The 26,463-nt window shown below is 40.9% G+C and overlaps 1 protein-coding gene and 1 long non-coding RNA gene across 3 annotated transcripts in view; one reads left to right on the forward strand and one right to left on the reverse strand.

Moving 5' to 3' along the window:
• Positions 1-26,463, forward strand: part of PKP2 (plakophilin 2) — an 85,395-nt gene that overhangs the window by 994 nt on the left and 57,938 nt on the right. For both annotated transcript variants that reach the window (XM_045829687.1, XM_045829686.1), the window contains exons 2-4: positions 16,689-16,801; positions 17,174-17,868; positions 25,891-26,026. In XM_045829687.1, coding sequence (XP_045685643.1) covers positions 16,689-16,801; positions 17,174-17,868; positions 25,891-26,026 — 944 coding nt within the window. The remainder of the gene's footprint in view (positions 1-16,688; positions 16,802-17,173; positions 17,869-25,890; positions 26,027-26,463) is intronic.
• Positions 212-5,384, reverse strand: LOC123812812. Its single transcript, XR_006784626.1, has 2 exons — positions 5,298-5,384; positions 212-376 (listed from the first exon to the last, which is right to left on the reverse strand). It is a non-coding gene; the product is annotated as an uncharacterized LOC123812812 (long non-coding RNA).

Genomic DNA, 26,463 nt, shown 5'->3' on the forward strand with positions numbered 1-26,463 from the left:
AAATAATCTCCTACTCAGCTTTGTCATATATGTACCTACATATGTTAAATGCACATACATATCCATATGAAAGAATTCAGTCCATGATGTTCACTCCTTCCTTAACCTGCTGCCCTCGTCCCCTTCCCCCTACCCCCTCCCCACGGGTCTTAATCTGGAGTCTCCGGGAGTCTGTAAACACTTCGAAATTTTATGCAGAAATTCGGTATGATCATTTTTCGAGAAGAAAGCACCCCTAGCTTTTATTAGCTTTTTAAACATCTTGAAAAAGAAAACCTGTAAGTACTGGCGCACCTACAAACTGTAAATTGGGACTGCGGTGCCTCGCTCACGTACGTCGGGGCGCTCCATCCAGTGTTAGAAGCGAGGGGTTGATCTAGGAAGTAAAAAACAAATTGATTAGGAGGCTTTGAGCGAGGGAGCTATCACACCGCCCCAGGGAGGAAGAGGGGGAGGAGGAAGGACTTTGGCCCCGCCGGCCCAGCACCCCAGCCCGCACCTCTTCGGCCAAGAGGTGAGAGGGGTTTTCAAATAAGTAAAATACTATATCAGTAATTGGTAGTTAGGGTGTAATTGATGAAGGGTGAAGCAGTTGGCAAACTATTATAGATGTAAAAATTAGAAAGCATGAAATATTTTCCCCTGCTAAAAGCTAGATAGAGCCACACAGTCTCTCCTTTATTAGTTAATTAATTTTTTCATTATAAAGTATTATAAGCTTATGATAGAAAAGAGAAGAGTTAAGAAACTGAACAGTTAATTAAGTTGGGGTATCAGTTTGTTTCCTGCAATGTTGAATGAACAGTTTCTCTAGGAAGTGACAGGGCTTTGGCCAATGGAGAAGGAAAACGCTGGCAGACCAGACTAGAAATTTGCAACAGCGGACCCTGAGAGGATGTATTGTTTTCGACTTCTGTAAAAGAATCCTAAAGGATCAGGCAGTCAATATTTATATATTTGAAAGGTAAACAGAGATGTGTAATGACTATACTTCATGTAACTGCCTACTATATGCCAAGAATTGGACTATGTGGTTTGTGTTCATTACGTCATTTTACCCCTTCCCCCAAACAACCCTTTAAATTGAAGAACTTGTTAGATAAGTTCTTCAGTCTCCATTCTACAGATGAGGACATGAAGTAGTTAGGTAACTCTCGGGTTCTCACAGGTAGCAGAACTGGATTTAAATTTATAAGCCTAAAATTTTAAACCACTCCTCAGTTATATTGTTAAGGTTTTTGGTTAGTAACACAAAGTAGAATTTTTATTAGACACCAAGCCCTCTCCCATTTTTCCTTAAATGCAGTTGAAGTGGTTCTGAGACAGTGGGAGGTCTCGATAACACAGAATTGACACAGTGCATGAAAAAAAAACCCTGAATTTACATTTACAAGGGTAACCACTGCAAGACAATAGAGGTCAATTTTTGACCAGTGGAGTCACTGCATCCCTTTAGTCTGTGCAGAACCAGTGCCACCCTGGAACCAAACTAGCTTCTGCTTGGGGGGACACAGGGATGCGCATCAGACCTTCATTCGTACCCTCTGAGAATGGCTAGCCAGAAGGAGCAACCAGACATCAACTATTCAATAAATGGGGGGGATGATCAGAAGGAAAGTGAGCATTGCTGAATATCTACTATGTGCCTGTCCCTGTTCAAAAATATGTGTGCATTTTATTTTATCCTTAAATCAATTATGTGAGATGGACACAAGGAGTAATTTCACATATGTAGAATGTGTTGGCCTCCCAATGTTTATTGGATGCTTAGTCCCAAACCCACACATGATCTGTCTTCTCTACAACACGTGCATTCATGTTGCTTCATGAATTCAAGAACAGTCGAATGGGCCTGTACTTCACGCAGGACACTGCAGGTGCTAAAGTAAACATAGACTCTGCCTGCTTTAAAGCAAGGAGTTAAGAGTCTGAAGAAAGAAACCTCCCTCTAAAAAATGTATTATCAAATAAAAAATGGTAAGCAACACTTAAAAAGAACAGCTAATGCATTATGGAGTTTAGAAAGACAAATTAGACCACTCACTGAAGAGAATTTTGAAAAGCTTCTAGAGGGATTGAGATTTTAGATCCCCAAAAGTCAATAGGATTGGACCTAGGAACTGTGGCTGGAGAGAAGAGCATTTTAGGCAGGAATAGCAGAAATACTTCATAGTTCACGGAATTGATATGGTAGAGCAAAGGGCATTGTCACCGAGCTTCTGCTCTAATGCTAAGGGCAGCTGGTTAAGTGGCTCTTCAAACCAAGGAACAAAGTGTTTGAAATATTTTGATTGCAACAGGACCTTCCCAGCAAGCTGAAATACACTCAGCAGCGTGCACAGAAGTGCAAGTCAGGCAGAGAGATAAAGCAGCAAACAACACCTACTTACTTTAAAGCCTGAGCTTTCTGAGGCTCAAAAAAGTAATCGGCTTGAAAGGAATTTAACATTAACGTGCCATGGAACAATTACCAGAGGTGGTTCAAGTATGTTGTTTAATTAAAGTTCTTTGAAAAGGTCTAGGGGCTCTCGATGGTTTTGAGTATTACGTTTATTATTTCCTTATTACTATCAGGTCTCTAAAGTTGAAACAGGCAAGCAATTGTTGAAACAGTGCATCTGGAAAGAATCCTGTATCAACAGAAGAAATTCTGGGAAGAAATGACCCCGGTGTTAACTTTGTTAGCTCCAGGGCTCTGGAGAATTCTGAATTGTTGACATACCTGTAGGATTGAGGCAGCAGATAATCTGAAAACAGATGAGATATATGGGGCTGATCTGTTGATAAATACCTTGCAAGGATCTTTAACCCATCAGTGTCTCTCTACTGCCTTAATATAGGTGGGTGGTTTTCATTGTAAATCGCTCTAACTTTTGTTATTTTTAAACCGTGCTGAATGGTTTTAAAGTTAGCTGTAACTCATGGGGGTGGAGGCAGAGGGGCAGAGGGGCATAGCAGCATTGTGAAATGAGTCTCTATTGTAGGGAATTTTTTAAATCCTTTTATAAAAGTCACAGAGAAGACATTTAAGAATTGCAAGTATTAGTGAAGGGAAATTTTGAAGTGTCCTTATCATAGTTATTACACTTACTTTGAAAGTACTACCACTTTACATATTACACTGTTCCCTCCTGGAGCCTGCATTAGGAGGAAAGTCATGTTTTAAATTGTATGTAATACATAAAAAACACAATGCACAATGTCGTAACAAAATTTGCAACTTTTTGAAATCTACCATAAAACCTTGAGGCATGCTATTTGCTTTGACAGTTTCCCTAGCCAGTATCTTTTGAATATCTGTGATCAGACAGAATTCTGGAGAAAGGACTGAAAACTGGCTAAGGTAGCAAAAAAAGTGATTAATAGGTGTTATGTGGTGGGGGTGGAGAGGTTAGACATTGTTTAAATCCTGTGTGAATTCTTTGATTGCCAAGTAGGAATTGCAGGAATGAAGCAATTCTGGAAGCAAGGTGACTAGTCATTCAGAAAGTAGAGATATCAGGAGAGGAAAGGAAAAGAAAGGAGCTCAGTGGTGGGGTGGTAGGTACATGGCCATTCTGCTCTGAACGCAAAGTACCACCTGATTTAATGTACCCCCGTGTCTGCCTGATATAGCCCATGGGCCCCTTTTTGTCCAGTGTCTAGCATATCACTTGCAGTGAGTACCAAAAAAAGAAAAAAGTGTGTCTTCTTTTTAGGGATTGTTTTGATGATTATTAGTCAAAGGAAATAGAGCGTTAACACAATGGTGATTACAAAAATGGAGCTCTCTACCCCTAGAAATGGTTAGAACACGTCTTTTATGGGTAAGACCAAGCTTGGGTCAGGCAGGACCTAGTAAGGAGGAGAGTCAATGGAACTGATTGTAATAATAAAGTTCTTTGCTCTGTGCATCATGGTTAAGATACAGGAAATTAAAAAGAAGAAGACTGTCCACTTAAGCTTTCAAGAAGGTTCTTGAATGTCATCTGTGTCCTGTGCTAGTGCTTCCAGTCCTGGGAATAGAGGGTGGCTCACTTGAAGTAGATATTCTAGGTATTTGTTGTTCACATCAGCTCCTTCTCCTGAAGTGTATTGGATATCCACTTTAACTTGTTTTCCCAGGTATTAAAATAAGGCTATATATATTTATTTTATCTACAAATAGTTAACATTGATTTTACACTAAAATTGAATTCCTGAGCTGATCAATAACAATCATTAAAGCTTTATTTTCTTTTCTGAAAGAACACACATATTATTGGCAACCTATCAATATACTAATGAAATAGAATAAGAAATATGTTGCTAAACCCTCTAATATCTAAAAATTAGACGTGGTCAGCACAGCCTATAATAAGATCGGTTTGTTCTATCTCAGATGACATTCAGGAATTTTCAGTTATACACTTCTGAGATAAATGTTTTCCAGCTACTTTGCACGTGTACACAAATGTGTGAAGACACAGATAGCATACTTCTCCTGGGGAAGTAAGCAGGTAAAGGCAGTGTTGCAAGGCAGGGAATAGACAAAGTTAGGAGAAAACCTAACCTTTGTATTGGAATGAGCCATCTCACTCCCCTGCCTTACTAGAGTAAGAATAATAGAATTTCGGTCCTCTTACCATAGAAATATTAAGAAATCTATTGTGTATCTTTGTGTGATGTTGTTATTGGTGATTGGATATTTGACATAAAAGCAGTTGTTATGTTATTATGAGCTGGGGAACCCAATATGTAGCCTTAGAGAAAAATACATATTTACAAAAAAGAAAATATAATCGCCATTACCATGAAAAGAATTCACATATTTTTACTCTTGGAATAATCAGCTTTAGGCTTAACAATATTATTGTAATTGGCCAAAGCATTACAACCACGTTTCGGCAATCCTTTCATTTTCAGAAGAAAACATTGCCCATTAGAAGCTTAATAGATTAAGCTTCTATTAAGCTTCCCACTAAATCTTACATTTCAGTAGTACATCCATGGGATGGGGTTGAGAAGGATCACATTGGAATTATTGTAGCTTGATTACCTCTGTTCTTTGAAGGAGAAAAAAGGGAACTTTTCTTGATAGATAATAGGAACTTGTTGTAAGCCACCAAAATATTACAGATATATACACAGGCCATACAGAGAAGAGAATGACAGTAAATGTATGTTATCCAGATGTAGAACTAACCTTGCCAAAATGAGCATAGTAAGCTTTTCTGATCACCCAGGAAGAAAGTCAGCCCCTACTCAGGGAAAGAAATTTTCCTTCTTCTATATTCCCAGAATGACAGAGAAACAGTAAAAAATATTTGAGTACCTACCTTCCACCTGTTCCAAGACAAAAACACACAAGCAACTACAGTCCTCACATTTGGGCTCCACTGTGCAGTCCACGGGATAGATGTCAGCCTGAAGGATTAAGTGTACACTGAATTTGTGTGACTGGCTTATTTTGAATGTATGAGGAACTATGACTAATCAACAATTACCTTGTCAAGTGCTGATGCAGGACTGTACTAGAAGTGAGTGCAAAGGACGTGAGTCTTCATGTCAAGGAGGTAAAAATTTACTTGAAAGATAAGACAGCCTCTTCCTGTTCTGTCCTGGCGTCACTCCAATCCGTTTTCCCCATAGCTACTGGAGTAAATTTTCTAAAGTATCATCGAATCACCTGATTTATTTTCCTTCAGTTTATTTTCTTGCTGTTATCTACAAGAGTAAAATCATCATTCAGCGTGGCATTCCAAGGTCTTCATGATGTTATGCCTGCAACTTCTCAAATGTCATACTATCACTACTACCCCCACGACCCCAAACATGTGTGATTTATCTTGTTTGGTATTCTCACTCCTACCCCTTACTGCACTCCTCCCTCCCCTCTCTCAGCCTGATTAACTCTTGCAAGCCCCTCAAAACTCAGTTCAGTTGTATCTCCAATAGCAGCTTTCCATCACCCCTCCTCCACCTCATACTGTAGAGGAAGATCTTAAATACAAGTTAAAGATTTGATCATCGTGAGTCACAGACGATGTTTCAGCAGGGGAAACACAGAAAATGCAAGGGTTTTCTGAAACCCCATTTGGCAGATTTGGTGGATTTAGAGAGGGGATAGCAGTTGTGAATCATTTGGGAGGGAAGAGGTTAGCTGTGCAACTGAGAGGCTGTGGAAATTTCATAACTTAAAACCCCTTACAAAAACCTGTAATGAGCTTTTAAAGCAAAAAAGAAATCTGTGAGTTCCATAAATTCATCTTTTCGGCTGTCACATCATTGTGAGAGCATATGATATTTGTCATCGCAGCTCTGAAGTTATCATTATGGGATATCTCAGCAAGTGAATTGGCAGGAATGTCAATGTAAGGAGACAAATTACAGGAATTAAGAGATTTAGAAAATACCAAGCTGTAGCAATTTAGTACTTCACCAGTGTGCTAAGTTACCAGTTTATAATCACAAATTCTATAATGACATATTCTGGCTACTCAAACAAAATACATTCTGTAGATACTGACACCATGAAAGGGCCTCTTAAATATATATATGTGTGGTTATCTAGAGCAGTAATTTGAAGATTGTCCCCAAAATGCCATAAGCTGATATATCAGGATAACCTCAAACTGCTTAGGGGACTCTAAAAATAAGGACTTCTGGCAGCTGGCTGCTATATTCTCTTACTAGTCACACAGTGCCATGTAGAGGTTATTGCCCGTTCTTTCAAGAGAACGGCTCTGCCCCTGGCCTGTTCAGCTTTGTTGGAAAGCAGCTGTGCTCACCGCTGTGCCACCAGTGCCGCGTCCTGACACAGCACTGGCTGTGAACGCTTACACAGCTGACTGTCCAGCTGCACCCCCAGTACACTGAATTGTTTCTTAGGGTTGATTATGTGAGCTGTGTTAACTGTAATAATAATTACACAATAATCACCCCTGCACACATTTTGTGAATTTTTCAATAATGCAAAACATTTATTAGACTTTGGTGTGCTTTAAAACATTTATTCACCATAGCTTCTGAAACCAACAAATTCTACTCATTTTCCAGCCCAAGCAAGTACTTATCTGAGTACTATGTGCAAGGTGTGAAATTGTGGTTTCCAAAAATTATATTGGGTCATTGTTTTAGAAAGTAAGAATAGAGGAAGATAAAAGAAGTTTGTTTGTTTTTTAATGGAAGTCAGGGGAAAGAATTCTGTTATATGCCCACACAAACAAAAATGCATCCTACTGTATGGTTCTTGATGGGTCCTGACAGATTTCATGTTTTCTAAGTTACCACTTTTGCTAGCAAATAACTTTAGGAGCCACTAAAATACGAGTTGCTATACAGAGGTCTAATAACTTTCAAGATGCCATGTCTCAACTCTATTAGCAGGTCCCCAGTTTTACTCTAATGGCAGAAGTGAAATTCCTTCAGGTGTGTAGAGAAGGAGAGCTGTTATTACCAAAAGCCGGAGGTGATAGCTTTTAGACTTCAACTTCTCTTTCCACCAAAAAGACCGTTGTGAATCCACACCATGAAGGCAGCTGCTTGTGAACACAATTAAGTGTCGCGTTTAAATCAACATCAGCAGTGAATGCCACCTGGACTGCATACCAGCATCCATTTTCCCCCACAAACCAATACACGGCTTTTATTGCATCGTTACAATATCACAGGTTATCTAAGTCTGAGGAATCACTGGACATCTTGCCATTTCTGTAGCTGAACAACTTAGATCTTATTCACCAGCCTGCTGAACTCTTGCTCTTTTTCAAAAACATAGATATCATCCAGCAATTTCTGATTTCCTTCATTTTAACTCTTGTGGCTTGTTGAATCAAAACAGCTGAATTTGATACAAATTCAATGTCATGTCCTTAAAGAATGAACTCATCTTTCTGCGCCTGAGATACTGAACAAGCAGTGCCTGACCTCATCTGAACCCTGCGGATACATTTTTCACCCAAGAAACTGCGGGTTTCAACAAGAGAACCAATCTCCTGAATAATGACATTAATGGGGAAATAAGCGTACACAGACTTCATCTTTTTTTTTATTTAATCTTACTGTATTTTCCCCCATTACCATTTAGTCCCCTTAAACCCTCCTGTCCCCAGCAATCATCAGACTGTTGTCCATGTCCACGAGACATTTTTCCTTTTTGCTCAGTCCCTCCACTCCCTATCCTCCCCCACAACCCTACCCACTAGCTGTCATCTGCTCTCCATCTATGAGTCTGTCTCTGTTTTGCTTGTTCAGTTTGTTCATTAGATCCAGCATATGAGTGCGATCATAAGGTATTTGTCTTTCCCTCACTGGCTTATTTCACTTAGCATAATGTTCTCCAGGTTCAGCCATATTATTGCAAGGGGTAAAATTTTCTTCTTTTTTACAGACAAGTAGAATTCCATTGTGTAAATGTTCCATAGTTTTATTCATTCATCTATTGATGGACACTTGGGCTGTTTCTATATCTTAGCAATTGTAAATAATGCTGCAATGAACATAGGGGTGCTTGTGTTCTTTTGAATTAGTGTTTTGGGTTCCTCCAATATATTCCCAGAAGTGGGATTGCTGAGTCAAAAGGCAGATCCATTTTTAATTTTTTGAGGTGTCTCCATACTGCTTTCCACTGTGGCTTCACCAGTCTGCCTTCCTACCAACAATGTAAAAGTATTCCCCTTTTTCCACATCTTCAACAGCAATTGCTACTTGTTGATGGATTTATCTTTAAAAGATTTTTTAAATTTATTTTAGAGAGAGAGGAAGGGAGGGAGAAAGTGAGGAAGAGAAACATCCATGTATGGTTGCCTCTCATGTGCCCACTACTGGGGACCTGGCCTGCAACTCAGGCATGTGCCCTGACTGGGAATTGAACCAGTGACCCTTTGGTTCACAGAATGGCATTCAATCCACTGAGTCACACCAGCCAGAGCTGTTTGTTGATTTATTGATGATAGCCATTTTGGTAGGTATTAGATGGTATCTTACTGTAATTTTAATTTGCATTTCTCTGATGATTAGTGACATTGAGCATCTTTTCATATGTCTATTGGCCATCTTTATGTCCTCTTTGGAGAAGTGTCTATTCAGATCCATTGCCCAATTTTAAATTAGGTTGTCTTTTTGGTGTTAAGTTTTGTATGTTCTGTATAAATTTTGGACAGAATGGAGAGATCAGAAACAAAGCCACACCTTTGTAGTCAATTAATATGTGGCAGAGGAAACAAGCACAGACAATGGGCTAAAGGTAGTTTATTCAATAAATGGTATTGGGGAAATTGGGTGGATACATGCAGAAAAATGAAACTAGACCACCTTCTTACACCACACACAAGAATAAATTCAAAATGGATCAAAGGCTTCAATGTTAGACCCCAAACCAGAAAACTCCTAGAAGAAAATGTAGGCAGCAAAATCTCAGACATTTCTCATAGAAATTTTTTCTCAGATTTATCTCTCCAGGCAAGGGAAACAGAAGAAAACATAAACAAATGGGACTCCATCAAACTAAAAAGCTTTTTGCTCAGCAAAGGTAATCACCAACAAAATAAAAAGACAATGCACAGAAGGGGAGCACATACTCACGGATGCATCTGACAGGGGTTAATATCCAGACCGCATCTTGTCACGGCAGCCTGGTGTCACACCCCTGATTATGCTCTGTGTAGGACAGCAGGTAGTGCGGACAGTGGTAGCCACCCCCTTTTGATTGCCCCATCATTTGTCAACCCCAAGCCTCTTTTTCGTCCCAAGGAGACTGATGTCTACGTTATGTGGTTGAAGTCCCTCTGGAGAGTGCCTCTGCACCCCTTCACAATAACCGCACATCTCAGAGGGATGTCAGCATTTTCTGGAACGTCTGACAGTCCGATTGCTGAGAATGGTCTTCATCCTCTCAGTAGATGTGGCAAAAAGAGTCTGTGCATACATTTAACAACACCTGTTTTCATGGAAATGTCTTGTTCCTCCACCTCTGCACATTCTCCTTTAAGAGCTAAAGAGACCAAATCACTTTTTTTTTTTAAAGATTTTATTTATTTATTTTTAGAGAGGGAAGGGAGGGAAAGGAAGGGAGAGAGAGAGAGAGAGAAACATCAATGTGCGGTTGCTGGGGTTTCTGGCCTGCAACCCAGGAATGTACCCTGGCTGGGAATCGAACCTGGGACACTTTGGTTCCCAGCCCGCGCTCAATCCACTGAGCTATGTCAGCCAGGGCCAAATCACTTTTTTAACCATGCTCAGAGAGTGCTAGAAGCTTGAAGGAAAAGATCCTTTGCTGACTGTGAATGTGTTTCTCTTTTCTAAAATAAGCAGGTTTTGTAAAGATTATGTTTGTGTGGGTTTTTTTTTTTTAGCAATTCTCTGTCATCTACTTACCATAAGTGAAGCTGTAGTTAATTTTTTAAATGTACCCAGATATAGGTAATGGTGTCAAAATAGAGGCTGGTCGATTTGACTATATAAATATATTAGATCTAACCAATTAAGTAATAAAGCTGCTCACAAAACTCACAAGAAACAACTGATTGTGGAAATCAGCTTATTTTTAACCCTAAAATAATCTATTATTTTGGACAATATGAGCATAGATAACCAGAAATCAAAATATTTTCCTAACAGCTGCTTAGGGATAGTATGTTGCTCAGATTAACATTCAGACTAGGAAAGAGAAAATTCCATTATCCTGTGCAGTCTACCACACCTTTGCCATCTTCTGAACAATTTGGAATCCTTCCATCAAAACCAAGCCCCCTGACCGTCATCCTCCAGCCCCACCTCTCTCTAGCTCCACCCCTACAATTCTTGTTTGAGAAGGGTGGAGTTCAAAGTTCTGTAACTGCTTCCTTCATTTCTCTTGAAGTGGGTGCCCTAAAATGTCTCACGTCAATATTTCTCTCCCTCTCTCTCCCTCTCGTCATCTCTCTATAATGAATAAGCATGTCCTCAGGTGAGGATTAAAAAAAATTTAAATGTTCCCTTTAAATCATCACCACCTTTAGGAAACACCAAAAACACATAATACACGCACGGTACAAGTGAAGTGAATGACCACAAAAAAATCACAGTAATGTTATTGTGATCCTTGGTGCTTGAGTCAATCAAAAATAACCAAAAAAAGTAAAATTCAATGCCACTGGTAAATTTACCAGAATAAAACTCTGAGGTACAACACAGTGTAAGTTAAAGCTTGCATACCAGCTTATTCCTCCTTGTAGAAAAGATTAATTCAAGAAAGAGTATGAGAAACAAATTTTTGTGATCCAAATTGTTTTAAAAACCATATCTCATTTCTGCATGTTGCTTTACAATTTTAAAAGCATTAGGAAGTATGCTTTCTCAGGTAAACCTCTCTCTCAGCAGCTCGGTTAGTAGCTGGAATTAAGGGAAGCTGAGACACGATTTGTCCAGACACAGGAAGGTGGTGGGCGGAGGCTCCAGTCCACAGCCACAGATTCCTGTGGTTTAGGAAGACACTCACCTCCTTTTGTGAAGTAAATGAATTCTTTGAAATGTAGCCACACCCTCATTTCCCATGTTTGAAAATGTGCATTTTTCACATTGGATGTATTTAAAGAAGCAGGATGTGCCTGTATGTATAATATACTTTTGTTTGCACTCTTGTGTCTATTTCTGGAGAAGCATAATTCATGGCTGAATTACTTTATATGTTCAGTAGTCATTATTATAGTATATAATATTATATTCTCTGATCAAACAGGAAATAATGACTAGCCTTAAAGAGACTAGTTTTCATCCCAATCAATATTTATCTTGTAAGAAAAAATTCCACCCCATTCAAAATTTCTTTAAAGTCTTAGAACACAGCTGCTAATTTACCTTTAATACACTGATCCCAAACTCATGATTGCCTAGGCAAATTAATCTGCATTATTTGTTGTCTGAGATTGGCCTATTAACCAGAGAAACTATCTATTGTGTTAACCTGCAGGTTGATTACCAGGAGTCACAACTTTTCTGGCAAGGGTAGAGAGTCTGTGATTTAAAGATCCAATCTTTTATATTATTCCTGGTTGCTGGACATGCAGTTATTTTGGGAACCAGTAAACTGGTCTTAGCCCATTCATCTGAAAACTAAAGGAGAAGCTTTTTTATGAGGATTTACGTCAGCAAATAAAGAATTAACATTCACAGAGTCTTTTGAGTTGCGAGCAAAGGTTCTAGAGGAAAGAGAATGATTGGTTTTCGTCCTCCTATCAAGAACTATGATGCTAATCTCTTCAAGGCTTTAATAAGTGGCAATTTCAGAGAAGCCCCAGTGTATTTAAACAGCAGAGACCAGTGGAAAGGAGGAACCCAGAGTTCAAACCTGATATTGAATCTCTTTGCGATTCAAAGCAAGTAATTTGCTTTCCTATTTATAAAGGGAAATGATAATAGCTGGCTCTGCATCACAGAATATTGAAAAGAAACATGTAAAATAATTTGGGCTCCTGAAAGAAAAGTAATATTGAAATGTAAGGAGTTCATCTAAGTTGCCCTACAAAAAGCAACAGTGTGAGTTGAATGCTTACTTCAGCAGGCCTGATTATAAAACTTAATCATTAGCTATTTTGATAGGCTACCCTGTTTCTCTGGGTCCTGTCCAAAGATTCTTACATATTTAAAAAACCTGTGCGGTAATTTCGGCTTAAAGATACAAGTATCTCCCAGTGACTATTGCTGAATATCTTCCGGTTGCGAGGACACTGTAGGTGGTGACATGCTAGTGGGGCCCACTGAAGAAATTTTGTTGGATTCCTAAAATCGCACGTTTTCCTCATCTGCCATTTTATTATCAAGTAACAGGAATTAATAGTTCCAGCAACCATCTGTATATGCCATTCGTATTTTCCCATTCTAGATCATCCCTGGCTTTCATATATTTAGTTTTCATACAATCTAAAATCCTGAACATGGATACCCCTACACTGCTTTTCTTAAAGGTAATAAATTTGGTTTCTTACATTATCAACTAACCAATAATTTTCTGCTTTGCCATCACTGTAGAAAGGCTACAGTTTTATTGGGGGTCGGGGTGGGTACAGTTTAAGCACTCCTCTGCACACCTCACTCCAGTGGTGAGGGCTCTCTGGTCCCCAGAGCCCTCAGAATGAGAGCCAGGAGGTTCCCTGGACCTGCTCTGCTAGCCTCCTTTCCCACACCGGCAGGCTCCTGCAGCCCTGCCTCCCTGATAGCCTGGAGTAGGGTGGAGGAGAGGGACACACGGAATAGTGAGAGCAGAGCTGGGGACTGTGGGCAGCCTGGGCAGGAGCTCAAGGTTGGCATTGAGAGTTGAGTCCTAAGGCCACCTACAACCTTTGCTCAGGGGCCTTGGAAAACATTCCTTTCCTCCATTCACTGTCCTGGTTTCAGACATTATCTGTCACTGAGGTTAAAATGAAGGGGCTACCTGACCTTTTACCATCCCTTGTGGAGAAGTCAGCCTGGCTTACCTCCACTTCCCTGGTCTTTAGAATGACATTTACAAGCCCGCAGCTGCCAGCCCCAGGACCTCTTGGGGCCTGAAACTTGTTTACCCGCCAGGTTGTTTAGCTCTAGGACGTAAGACACATATACACACACATTTTGTGGTGGAGTCATTCTTTGTAGGCCCTGACAACAGTAATCTCCATTCCTCCTCTCCCAAAGAACAACTTGGGAGTCTACTGTGAGTCTTTGAAACTTTGACTTTATAACAATTTATTCGGAAAGTATGGTGCTGTGTTCCAATTGTATTGGAAAGAGACTGCCTGGGTCATTTTATTATCAATATTTTTCCCCAGTCTCTGAAGCCTGGAAAAGTTGGGTATTTTTCCTCTGATTTCTGAAAGAATGCTGTATGACAGAATCATTTTGGCTAAAATTAGGAGAAATTTCCTAGGTTTTAGACATCTTTGATTATTTTGACCGGCTTTGTTCTTTTTGTTTTTCCCTTTGCCAAAGCAGTGGAGGATTATAAAAGAAGAACAAATGAAAAGCTGGGAGGAGGATCAAGGGGTAGAAGAGGGTCACGACACTGTCTTCTACCCTCTGAGGTCTTCTACCACCAGCCCTCAGAGCAGTGTTTGAAGAGACACTGCAGTGCAGTCAGTGCCAGCACATCCTGTCCCCGCAGCCCTTAAAACATCTATTGAGAGTCCCTGTGGCCCCCGCCGGAGCTGAGCCCGGAGGCTGTGTCCTACTCAGTGTTTGCAAGAGAGTGGGCTGGCTGGCTGTTAGACTTCCAAACTAAGAACAAGCCAACCTGGCTGATTCCAAAAATGCAGTCATTTGTAGGACAGAGGTTGATTTCCTCTCTTGCTTCTCTTGTTCAAATACCTCCACCCCAGGTTTGGTCTTTGTCAAGCAGGTCCGAGTTTTCTTTGAACTGACTGAGCCACCTTGTTATATAAGCTATCTTATCTAGTAGTGTTGAGTCACCCTTTTGTTTATCGCCTATCTTTACAGCCTTCTCCGGGACATCTGGGCTCCTGCCCTGGGAATCCAGTTCTCTGACCTAAGAAGCTGAACTTTTTAGTGTAGACCCACTTAAGTGATTGCCAGATTTCTCAATGTAACAAATATTTGCGCATTTTTTGTGAAAATGTCCTCTCCCCTTTCTTTTTCCCTAAAAATATTATTTTATATTTAATGTTTTAAATAAATTTTATTGATTATGCTATTAAAGTTGTCACATTTTTTTCTCTTTATTCCCCTGCCTCGCACCCCCCTCCCACCAGCATTGTCCCACCTTAGTTCATGTCCATGGGTTGTACATATAAGTTCTTTGGCTTCTCCATTTCCTATACTATTCTTAACTTCCTCCTGTCTATCTACCATTTATGCTTCTTATTCCCTGTACCTTTTCCCCCATTCTCCCCACTGATAACCCTCCACGTGATCTCTATTTCTGTGGTTCTGTTCCTGTTCTAGTTGCTTGCTTAGTTTTTGTTTTTGGTTTTTTTACATTCAATTGTTGATAGTTGTGAGTTTGTTGTCATTTTACTGTTTATATTTTTGATCATCTTCTTTTTCTTAGATAAGTCCCTTAACATTTCATATAATAAGGGCTTGGTGATGATGAACTCCTTTAACTTGACCTTATCTGGGAAGTTCTCTATCTGCCCTTCCATTCTAAATGATAGCTTTGCTGGATAGAGTAATTTTGGATGTGGGTCCTTGTCTTTCATGACTTTGAATACTTCTTTCCAGCCTCTTCTTGCCTGCAAGGTTTCTTTTGAGAAATCAGCTGATAGTCTTATGGGAATTCCTTTGTAGGTAACTGTCTCATTTTCATTGGTGCTTTTAAGATTTTCTCCTTATCTTTAATCTTGGGTAACGTAATGATGATGTGCTTTGGTATGTGCTTCCTTGGGTCCAACTTCTTTGGGACTCTCTGAGCTTTAGGGACTTCCTGGAAGTCTATTTCCTTTGCCAGATTAGGGAAGTTCTCTTTCATTATGTTTCAAATAAGTTTTCAATTTCTTATTCTTCCTCTTCTCTTCTTGGCACTCCTATGATTCAGATGTTGGAATATTTAAAGTTGTCCTGGGGGTTTCTAAGCCTCTCCTCATTTTGGAATTGTCATTTCTTCATTCTTTTCTGGTTGAATGTTTATTTCTTCCTTCTGTTCCAAACCATTGATCTGAGTCCTGGTTTTCTTCCCTTCACTATTGGTTCCCTTTATTTTACTTTTCATAGCCTTCATTTTTTCCTCCATTTTGCAATCGTACTCAACCATTTCTGTGAGCATCCTGATTACAGGTATTTTGAACTCTGCATCTAATAGGTTGGCTATCTCTTCATCACTTAGTTCTATTTTTGGAGCTTTGATCTCTTCTTTCATTTGGGCCATATTTTTTGTCTCCAAGCACCTGTTATGTTGTAAGGGGCGGAGCCTTAGGTATGGGCCAGGGCAGGGTGACCCAGGTTGCTGCCCTGTGACACTGTTGGGGAGAGTTCCAAGAGGGAACAATGCCACTTGCTTGGTTCTTGGCAGCTTTCAGTCACTTCTCCCTCTACCCACAAGCAAAGTGGGCCCTTCTGCTGCTGAGTTTTGGGTGGGTCTGTTTGTGTACTTCCTAGGACCCTGTGAGTCTCTCCAATGAACTCTCCTGTGAGGCTGGGAGCTTCTCCTGCTGCTGCAGTGCCCACAGGTTGTTACAGCTGGAAGTTTTGAGACTTTATTTTCCCACGCTGGAAACTAGGGTTGCGTGGTCTGCCTTGCTCCCCAGTTGCTCCTACTGATTTATCCATGTGCAAATGTGGGACCGCCCAGTCCACCAGCCACCATCTTGCCACGTGTCCTCTCCACCCCGGCTGCTGTATCTGCCCTTCCTACCAGTCTGAATGAATGTTTCTTGTTTAACTCCTTGATTGTTGGACTTCCATACAGTTTGGTTTTCTGGCAGTTCTGATAATGTTTTGTTTTTAAATTTGTTGTTTTCCTTTTTCTGGTAGTGCGAGGAGGCAAAGTGTATCTACCTATGTCTCCATCTTAGCTGGAAGTCTTATGTATGTTTAATTTTTAATTCAACTTTTATTTTGAAAAGCTTGTAGAGAATGTTGTGATAACCCTTGACCATTTGCCATACCCAAGGGTGATGTTAAACCAGCATCTATAAAAACTAATATAAATCTAATACTTGTTATTGGCTGGAATCCTTAAATTTAAAATGTACTATTGTTATGCAATGTTTAACTACTGACTAGCTCACTTACATTATTTTAATATATATGCTTGATTGCAGGAAGCCTTCACCGAACCAGCAGTGTTCCTGAGTATGTCTACAACCTACACCTGGTTGAAAATGACTTTGCTGTTGGGTGTTCCCCTGTTACCAAAACCTATGACATGCTAAAGGTAGGGTACCAAAGAGTGTAACACTAGTTATCAGATAACCATGAAAACGTTTTTCAACTCCCATAGATTATGTTTTTAATGTTGCCTTTCCCAAATATTACTCTTTCCTAAATGAATTATAAAAAGATTGATTTTTGTGTGGACACCATAGAAAACTGGGGACTTCAAACAGCTTCAAATCCTAATACAAATAACTCATCAACCAAGTTAACGAAGTCTTCTTTAAAAATAGATTTTACCCAGAAAGGGCTCAACTTCTCCATGTGACACAGAGAAATGGTCACCTTGTATAAGAGTCCTGGAATAGTTAGTCCTCAACAAAGATAAAAACTGATTTATGCCTCATTTAAACTTTATTTCTCTCTCGCACAGTCAGGCGTAACCTCGGCTTATGAAGGTCACTGGGGGAGAGGAACTACGCAGTACAATTCACAGAGGTCGGTGGAAGAAAGATTCTTGAGGCAGCCTCTGAGGAGACTGGAGATTTCTCCAGACAGCAGCCCTGAGAGGGCTCATTACTCCCTCAGCAACCACCAGTACAGCCAGAGAAGCCATGCCGGCCACACGCTGCGGCACGAAGACAGCAGGAGATCCACCCTCCTTATGCCCCCAAGATATGCACGCTCAGAAATTGTGGGTTTCACCTCCCGGCCGGTGAGCAGGCAGCGCTACTATGACACTTACCACAGACAGTTCCAGTATGGGTCTGTTAACGACACCGTGTTTGACAGTGCCCCTCCCAACCCAGTGGTGCTCACGTATCCCAGGCCTCGGACCAGTCACAGCCTGAGCAACCTCTTGGAGAAGGAGAACTACATGGCTTCAGGGCTTGCCCCTGGGCAGGGCAGGCTGCTGGTGCCTCTGCAGCCCATCACTCAGAACAGGAGCGCTCGGTCCTCCTGGCATCAGAGCTCCTTCCACAGCACCCGCACAGTGCGGGAAGCCGGGCCCAGTGTCACTGTAGATGCAGGCGGAAGGAGGACGCACATGACCGTTGGCCAGGTGGCAGCCGGAGGAGGTGGGACCATGCACAGTGAGAGAGCCACTTACAGCGACTCCCAACTCAGGTGAGTCCCCTTCTCGGTCTGCAGGGCACGCGGTGCCAGCACATTCTGTTTTCACAGCCCCTACTGCAAGAGCTGGCCCTTCTGTGGCTGCAGAGAAAGGGTTCCTGAGATTAGAGATTAAAATAACGACTTTTCAGGCAATTGCCTAATTGACATGTTAGCCTCCTCTTTACCTCAGGGACAGAGACCAGGCTACCTGCTCATATTGGCAGCTTTGCAGGGAAATGGGACAGTTAATCCATCTGTTGTTCCAAATTAGATGCTAGCTGCAGGGTGACTGCCTCGGCTGAATGAGGGCTGATGCCGAGGTAGACCAAGAAGTGGGATAATTGCATTCACTTTCTTGCAATTAAAAAGGGGGGGGGGGCGGGGGGAGAAAGGAGAAAGGCAAAAAGACCTGTTGCTGGTGCTGAGTGAACCTGAAAGGCTATTTTGATAACTACTACTATAAGAAAGAGTGAGAGCTAAGCAGAGGCAGTTCATTTTCAGATGTTGCTTTCTCTCCTTTTATACCCAATGCTTCTACTTTTTAATTCTAGTGTCAGTGAGTTGGGGGGTATTTTTTTTGGCAATACTGAAAAATTTTAAAAATTAGATACTCAAAGTCATTCCTTTGCCTGTCTTTCTTTTACTGTATGGCCTCACTAATCTAGTCTTTGGAACTTAACCCTTATTCAAGTTTAATGCTGGAGTACAAATTTTATAAACTGAGGAGAGAGTTACAAAGAGAAAGGTTGAGAAATGGATGATTCCATTGGCTGGATGATTAAGTCACAAATCCTGAAATCATGATGTATTATTATGGTAAAACATTGAATATATGATTTTTTGTTTGAATTCTAATGTTGCTTAATGGAAGTTGTTACCTTTCATTGTCACTTTAAGTGAAGCTATACAGTAGACTCCTTGACTGTGCAAGTACTGCTGTTAAGAGATGTTAGGGTTAGCCTAAACTTGAAGCAGGAGATATTTTTTAAAGGTTTTATTTATTTATTTTTACAGAGGGGAAGGGAGGGAGAAAGAGAGAGAGTGAAACAGTGTGTGGTTTCCTCTCTCATGCCTTCTATTGGGGACCTGGCCCTCAACCCAGGCATGTGCCCTGACTAGAAATCAAGCTGACAACCCTTGGGTTCACAGGCCAGTGCTCAGTCCACTGAGCCACACCAGCCAGGGCAGGAAATATTTTTTATAAAGCAAAATTGTGCATGAGACTTCAAACATTTCATATAGAAAGCAGATCTTTGTCAATATGGACTCACTTATAAAGAAGAAACATGAGTCAGGTAATTGTAGAAGGGAAATGCTGATCAAGGCTTTTAAATGGCTAATTCAAAATTTATGGAATGCCTATTCTAAGATTTGTGCTACACATGATTTTAACAAAATGATTTTAACAATAACAACGCTATCCTGCCACATCCTCCCACAACTGGCATTCTTCTCTTCCCTCATGGCTCGGGCCCACAGGCTCCGTAAACCAGCCCGCAGATTCCCAGCCTCTCATCAGCCCACTGCTATATTGTGTTAGTCCCCGCTGTTTGACCAGACCATTCTCCCCGCAACGTACCAAAGACTGCCTTTAAGCCACATCCAAAGCACACACACATATTCAGTCCTTAACAGTGCTCAGCCTCTGGGCAGCATTTAAGTCCACTGTCTGTGGAATTCTCTCTTCCCGTGGTTTCCCATTTGCCTCCCTAAGACCTTTCTTCTTAGTCTTCTCTGGAAAGACTTTCTGCATGCTCAATAAAGTCATCTTTGGTAATCCTTCTCTTCCAGGTCTTGCTGCTCTTCCGGAGAGGCCCTGTGTACTATACTTATCTCTTGTGATAATTCCCAAAGTTTTATCTTCAGCTCTGTCCTCTATTCTGAACTCTAGGCTTGTATATACCGGGGGGGGGGGGACTAGGTTTACAAGTGTGAGTATGTAAAACACAGAGTTTATTTTTGCATTTTATTTATTAATTACTGTATTATTTTCTATGCAAACAACTATAAACCTACTTTTGCTCCATCCTGTGTTTCCAATAACCTCTTGGACTTCCCAAAGTCAGTATATCCTAAACTAAATTTATCAGCTCCTCCAGGCATTCGACTCCTAACTGTCTCCTCATACTAAACCTGGAAGCCATTCTTATCTTCTCCCTCCCCAATTACATAACACCAGGTCATATTTTTATCTCCTTAATGCTCTGAAATTTTTACTTTTTTCTATCTTCATTGCATAGGTCTGTCTGCCTCTTGTCCCGCTCACTCAGAACCATTCTCTAGTAGTGTTAGAATGGGCTTCCCAAATCTGGTTATTGCTCTCTCCGTTTCATAACCTTTCCTTAATCCCTCCAAGTTTCCCTGCTTTTTAGCTTGGCACACAAGACCCGTGTTTCCCCCCTGCTTGTCCAGTGTCACCGTTCTACTCTTAATCTTCTCACGTCATCACCACCATCCCCAAACACACCACTTGGAACCTCTTTTATTTCCTGTAATGGAAGGTATTCATTCATGTATTTCCTTTCTTCCTCTCCATCCATCCATCCATCCATCCATCTGTCTGTCTGTCTATCATCATCTCTCTCCCCCCCAGTAGCTCTGGTTTTGCCTGGCTTAGCTTAGATACCACCTTTCCCTGACCACTGCCCTCTCAACCTGGTTTAGGTGCCCCAGTTATCTGCATTGTGTGGCTCTCTTTCCCAGAAAAGTATATGGTGGTTATTCATTTACTATCTTCTCTCCCTCTAGACTTTGAGCTTTCTGTGTGTCTTATCATCTTTATATTCTCAGCACCCCATGTAAATGTTTGGTGATAGAATGAAGGGATTAAAGAAGGAAGAAATGAAATATAAACTTTTTCCTTCTTAACATCTAGGTTCTTTTGTTACTCAAATTCTAGAAGAAGTATTAACCATACCACTTCAGGTTATTGCTTAAATGAATAGGGTAAATCTTATTAGAATAATTGTATTTAAAAAAAAGAAGGAACACTTGGGGTCAAGAAATTTAAAATGAAAGGCAAGAAATCTATTCTTGATGATTCCTAAAGTGGCCATTCTGGAGATTAGAAATCATAGAAATGAACTCTCTTTGAAAATTTTGCTCTCTGTGGAAAGGAGAGTCAGAGGCATTTCCTATAATGAGGAGAATAAACGATCCAGGTGGCATCTGTGCCTGACTCTGCTCCTTGCTTTGCTGTGGCTCGTGTCAGCGTCTCAGACTGTCCCCTGAGAGTCCTGCTCCTGAGGCTGCTCTCCTTGGCCTTGTCTCACATTTCACGTCTACCCAGCCCCTACTTTTAGAATCTACTGTTTTATGTTTAATGAAAGTCCCACCTGTAAAGAACTGTTCTCTCACGTTTGTGGAACACTCCTATAGAGTAGCTAGATAAACTATAAGCCTGCGTAATGACATAAGGTATTAAACAATGGATCTTTCTTTCCAAAAAAAGAATGGCTGCTCAGACAGTTACTAATGCAGCTGAGAGCCAAGCCATGAAAGTAAAAGAGAGGCAGACAGTCAAAGCCTATTCTAAATCCTACTGAAGGAGAAGGTTCAAGAAATCACCAAGTAGAAACTTCTAGATCAGTTTTTCTGAAAGTGTGATTTCTGCACCTATGGGGGACTGGTGGTTCAGTCAGTGAATATCGGTTCCTCGGGATACGCAGCACTGCAGTAAGAACTATAAGAGAAAAATTGAGAGGGGTAGATGAAGGTCTAGCGAGGATCAGTGAAAAGGAAAGTAAGATGCATCATCAAGTGCTGCGCTGTGTGGTACGTACTAGTGTCCACAGCAATTCAGAGACCAGAAGAACAGTGTGCTAAGGAGATGAAGGAGAGAGGCTGGGTCTCTAGGCAAGGTCTAGACCAGGCAGGTCTGTGACATAGAGCATAAAAGATGTCATACTAACTTCCCTCCACATCCTCCTATTTACCGACTTCTTTAAAGCCTCTTTCAACTATTTTCATTTTCAACAGCCCAGTTCAAGGCTTCATTGCTTCCACTAAGACTCTTGTGGTGCCCTCAAGACTGTCTCTAGAAACATATATCTACTCCAAAGTCATCTTTCAAATGGTGCTTTTATCACACTTTTTTAAATTTAATCTTTATTGTACTTTTTCCATTACCTTTTCGTCGTCCCCTTACACTCCACACATCACACCTAAAATCATCCTGAGGCAGGGGGATCTGCACTTCCTCAGACTCTGTGACCACATGCAGGAGATTTCCATTCATCACTTAGTGTTCGTTGGCCTTGGAGGCGTAGCCCTGTTCTAGCATCTGGGAACCAGCCTGTAGCAGGGCCGTGCTGTTACTGACAGGATTGCTGATTGCTGAGGGATTCCACATAAAAAAATACAGGTTGTTATTTATTGCTAAATATTAGCTCATATTCTGACCAACGATATTTTATACTGCCCCCCTCCCTACATTTTTCATTTACATTGACATTGTTTTAACATATTAACTAATAATGTGTTGAAAAGACTCAGTTCTAGAGAGCATGCTCCAGGGATAATGGGGTCCAGTAACAACTGCTCTTCTGATCTCCCTGCCCTGCCCCCAACCCCATTTCCAAGCCACATTTTTGCAGACTTTGGGAAGTGCTTGATGATGAATGAGCAGGAGGGGAGAAGGAAAGGGGGAAAGAAGGAAGGAGGACAAAAGAGAAAAAGAAGGAGATGCAGGGGTGGAGTGCTGTAGGAGAACAGAGAAGGAAAGGCATAGCTCTAGCTGGGAATAGGGCACAAGACCGATTTCACAAAAGTGAGGACATTTGAAGTGAGTCTTGATGAATAGACAAGAATTAAGTAGAAGCATGGACTTTCTTTTTTTAAAGATTTTATTTATTTATTTTTAGAGAGGGAAGGGAGGGAGAAAGAAAGAGAAACATCAATGTGCGGTTGCTGGGGGTCATGACCTGCAACCCAGGCATGTACCCTGACTGGGAATCAAACCTGCGACACTTTGGTTTGCAGCCTGTGCTCAATCCACTGAGCTACACCAGCCAGGGCAACATGGACTTTCTAGAAAAATCAGAGAAGTTTGTAAAGAGGCATGCAGTGTTTAGAAAAGGATTGAAAGTGTGGCGTGGCCCTGGCTGGTGTAGCTCAGTAGATTGAGTGAGGGTCTGTCAACCAAAGGGTCGCCAGTTCAATTCCCAATCAGAGCACACGCCTGGGTTGTGGGTCAGGTCCCTAGTAGGGGGTGCATGAGGGAACCGCACATTGATGCTTCTCTCCCTCTCTCCATCACTTCCCCTCTCTCTAAAAATAAATTTAAAAATTTAAAAAAGAAAAGAAAGTGTGGTGTGTGGTGTGGTTGGAAGATAGAGTGGCCCATCACAGGAAGGGAAAGAGAAGGGACTGAGGATGGCAGGATTGGGGCCAGAGTCAGGTCAGAACATTGACGTGTTTTAGACTTGGGCATCACAGACACTCACAAATCCAGAAACTGATGTCCTCACAGCTCTAGCAAACCTTCCACTGAGGAAGTCTGTTCAGTGTGGGAACTATCCTTAATAATAAAGTACAATGGCATTGGATTGGCTAGGAGTGAATGCAGAGCTTCTTTGTGAATCATGTGCAGGAAAATAAAGGATTCGAGTAATGGATTTATTTTGGGAAATTCAAACTCTTCTGAGTCATTTATGACTTACAAAGTGGATTAATGGCTGAATCTTTTTTTTAAAAGCTGCATTAAACAGAAGGGTATTCTTATGCTATGAGTGATCTTTCATCAGTAAACACACCTGTACTGATAGATGCTAAAGACCTAAAACTGCCGTTGTGATTGAGATTGGTAGAGTTCCGATTTCTCTCCAAAGACATTGGAGTCTATGCATGTCAATTATTTTCATCTCCTTTAAAAAGTATTTATATTTTTAAAAAATGACTCAAATCCTGACTTGAATGGTAATAACCTACATTTTTTACCAATTAAACTGACTCCTGAGGCACAATTTAAAATATGAGATCATTACATAATTCCCAGTGTGGATGCCAGATGTGTTTCTGCTGCCTCATTTTTAATACCCTTACACTCATGAGGTAACACTTCTGTGTTTGAACATGTGTTTCAGAGGCAGTGAGTATTAGTTTTTAGTCTGAGACTCATTTACCTCCTCACCTGTGCCACATCCACCCGTGTACAAACACCATTCACAACACAACCCACACTCACGTCAGAACACGTGTGTATGTACTGTGGGTTAGCCCGACACAAGAGGATTTACTCACTGTGCTTGCTAGCAGATGCTGGAAAACACCCTCCCACGATGTCTTTGGAGTTTATTACCTGGAATGAATCAGGCTACCGTCTTTGAAGCCAAAGCGGGGTCCTACCTTTAAAGCACATCTTGGGCCCCAATTCTAAGATGTTAGCGTCCTGAGTAATTTCTCTGAGGCAATGCTTAGGGAAGCCAAACCACACTGATACAGACTGCGTAATCTAGTCACCCTCCAGGCAGAAATAAAAGGGGAGAAAACAGTGTAGTTCTATGAGGCATTTGGGAGTTACCGGTTTTTATTTTACAAGTAGCAGTTTTAATTGTCCTCTATAAATACCCTCCCTGTGTCAAACAGCACCAGATTTCATCACGACTATAAATACTTGGAATTCGGAAAGGACAAACATATGCTATTAGCTAGACATAAATTCAATGTCATTACGATAGCAAAGCAAATGGTAACAGAATGTGTATAAAATTGTTTTTTTTTAAGAAAAAGCATGTTTATAATTGCATTCAATCATTACCTTTCCTCATGGATTTTGTCACACCAGCATGACTTATTTTAACAAAATGAACTGAGTTTTCCTGGCTTTTACTGTTTATATACTGTTACTTTCATTAAATAAGAACATTTTTAGAATGAATTTTTAAAAACTCATTTTCAGGTAAAATAACACATTCAGAGCAGCTCTGAGAAAAATGTAATCATTTTTGAGGAAAAGTGTTCCCTCTACAGGTCTGACATTGCCAGGGTAGCAATAATTTTTAATTTCTGTGACCAGATTTCTTTTAAATTTCACCTGAAGTCTTACTGTGCCTTTAAAGTCACCTTTTAAGGTGTGACTATCATACTACCCATATTTATCTGAAACAGAGTTCAGTTTCTTTGGTTATGAGGTCTGTCCAGAAGGTATCCAGCCATGTAATATGAAAAATGGAGACATTTATTGAAGAAGATACAAGATATAAGAAATACTGTACATGCTTAGTCCCCTTCAAAGTAGGCACCTTGGGACCTTACATAGTTCTCCCTTTCACCATCAGCTGCCCTGTCATATTTTCCTGAATCTCATTGACGTTCTGAAATCTCTGAGCCCTTTCAAAAGTGATTTTAGTTTTGGGAAAAGCCAGAAGTCACAGGGCACCAAATCTGGGCTGTAGGTGGGCTGAGTCACCTGGGTGATTTGATGTTTCACCAAAAACTGCACAAGACATGATGTCCGAGCGGGCACATTGTGATGATAAAGCTGCCAATCACCAGTTGCCCATAGCTGAATCATCCAAATAGTTTCCTTGGAGGAATGTTCAAACTTAACGTAAAATTTGATGCAGATCCATTGCTCTACCTGCTTAGTCATTTTGAATGCAATGTATGTAAAATTGTACACATGCTCACTCAACAGTGTCTACCACCCCCACTGACTGGTACAGTGAAGTCGTCATTGTTCGTGCATGTGCATTCCAGGCCACTCTCTTTGTCTGCCAGGTTACATCAATGTCACACAAGCCTTTCTCTTTATATGAACAATGGATGAATTTTTTCTGGACAGACCTCGTTTATTATGAATCTGCTCAATTCAGTGATGATTTTCTGAGGCTAGTCTGACCAGAACTGAAGTATTTCTGCTACTAGCTTCCTATACTTTCTGATCTCAGGTACTGATTTTTCTTTTAGCTGAAGGAGGCAAGACTGATGTTCCAGGCGATTTCCAGTATTAGCTGAGTCATCTCCGGAGGGTCGGGCTGATAGGTGGGAGAGAGCAGGTTTGGAATTTTGCTGACTCTGTGACTATTTGTCTAGGAATGCAGACATGGAGATGACTCTGGAGCGGGCAGTGAGCATGCTTGATGCAGACCACACACCACCTGCCAGGATTTCTGTGGCAGCCACCTTCATACAGCACGAGTGCTTCCAGAAATCTGAAGCGCGGAAAAGGGTGAGTATCATCTTAAGTCCATTGCAGAACTAGCTCTGTCTGTTATGGCAACCCTGCAAACCGAAACCAGCGACATACTTAAATTTTTAAACATGGCCATTGAGTTATATGTCGATTATACATTGATGCCCAACCAACTGAGCCACACCAGTCAGGATAAGAGTTTTTCATTTAAAGGAAAACATATATGTTATGAAAAATGTTCCCTCAACTCATAAACTTAAAGTTACTACACAGACCTCTTCCTTCTTTGTCTGTCTCCCAGATTCCCCCTTTAAAACCATCCCCAGAGGCAACTGTTGACAGTCCGTGTGCTTTCAGATTTTTCTGAGAGAGGGTAGGGAGGTGGCATGAGTGTGTACTGTATTATATTAAATATAAGGAAATTTTTCCAATTTTTGTCATTTATATATATAATCAACTTTTCCATTTATCAT

Source organism: Phyllostomus hastatus, unplaced genomic scaffold, assembly GCF_019186645.2.
Source record: "Phyllostomus hastatus isolate PE091 unplaced genomic scaffold, TTU_PhHast_1.1 phas_scaffold_93, whole genome shotgun sequence".
In the NCBI taxonomy this organism is placed as follows: Eukaryota; Metazoa; Chordata; class Mammalia; order Chiroptera; family Phyllostomidae; genus Phyllostomus; species Phyllostomus hastatus.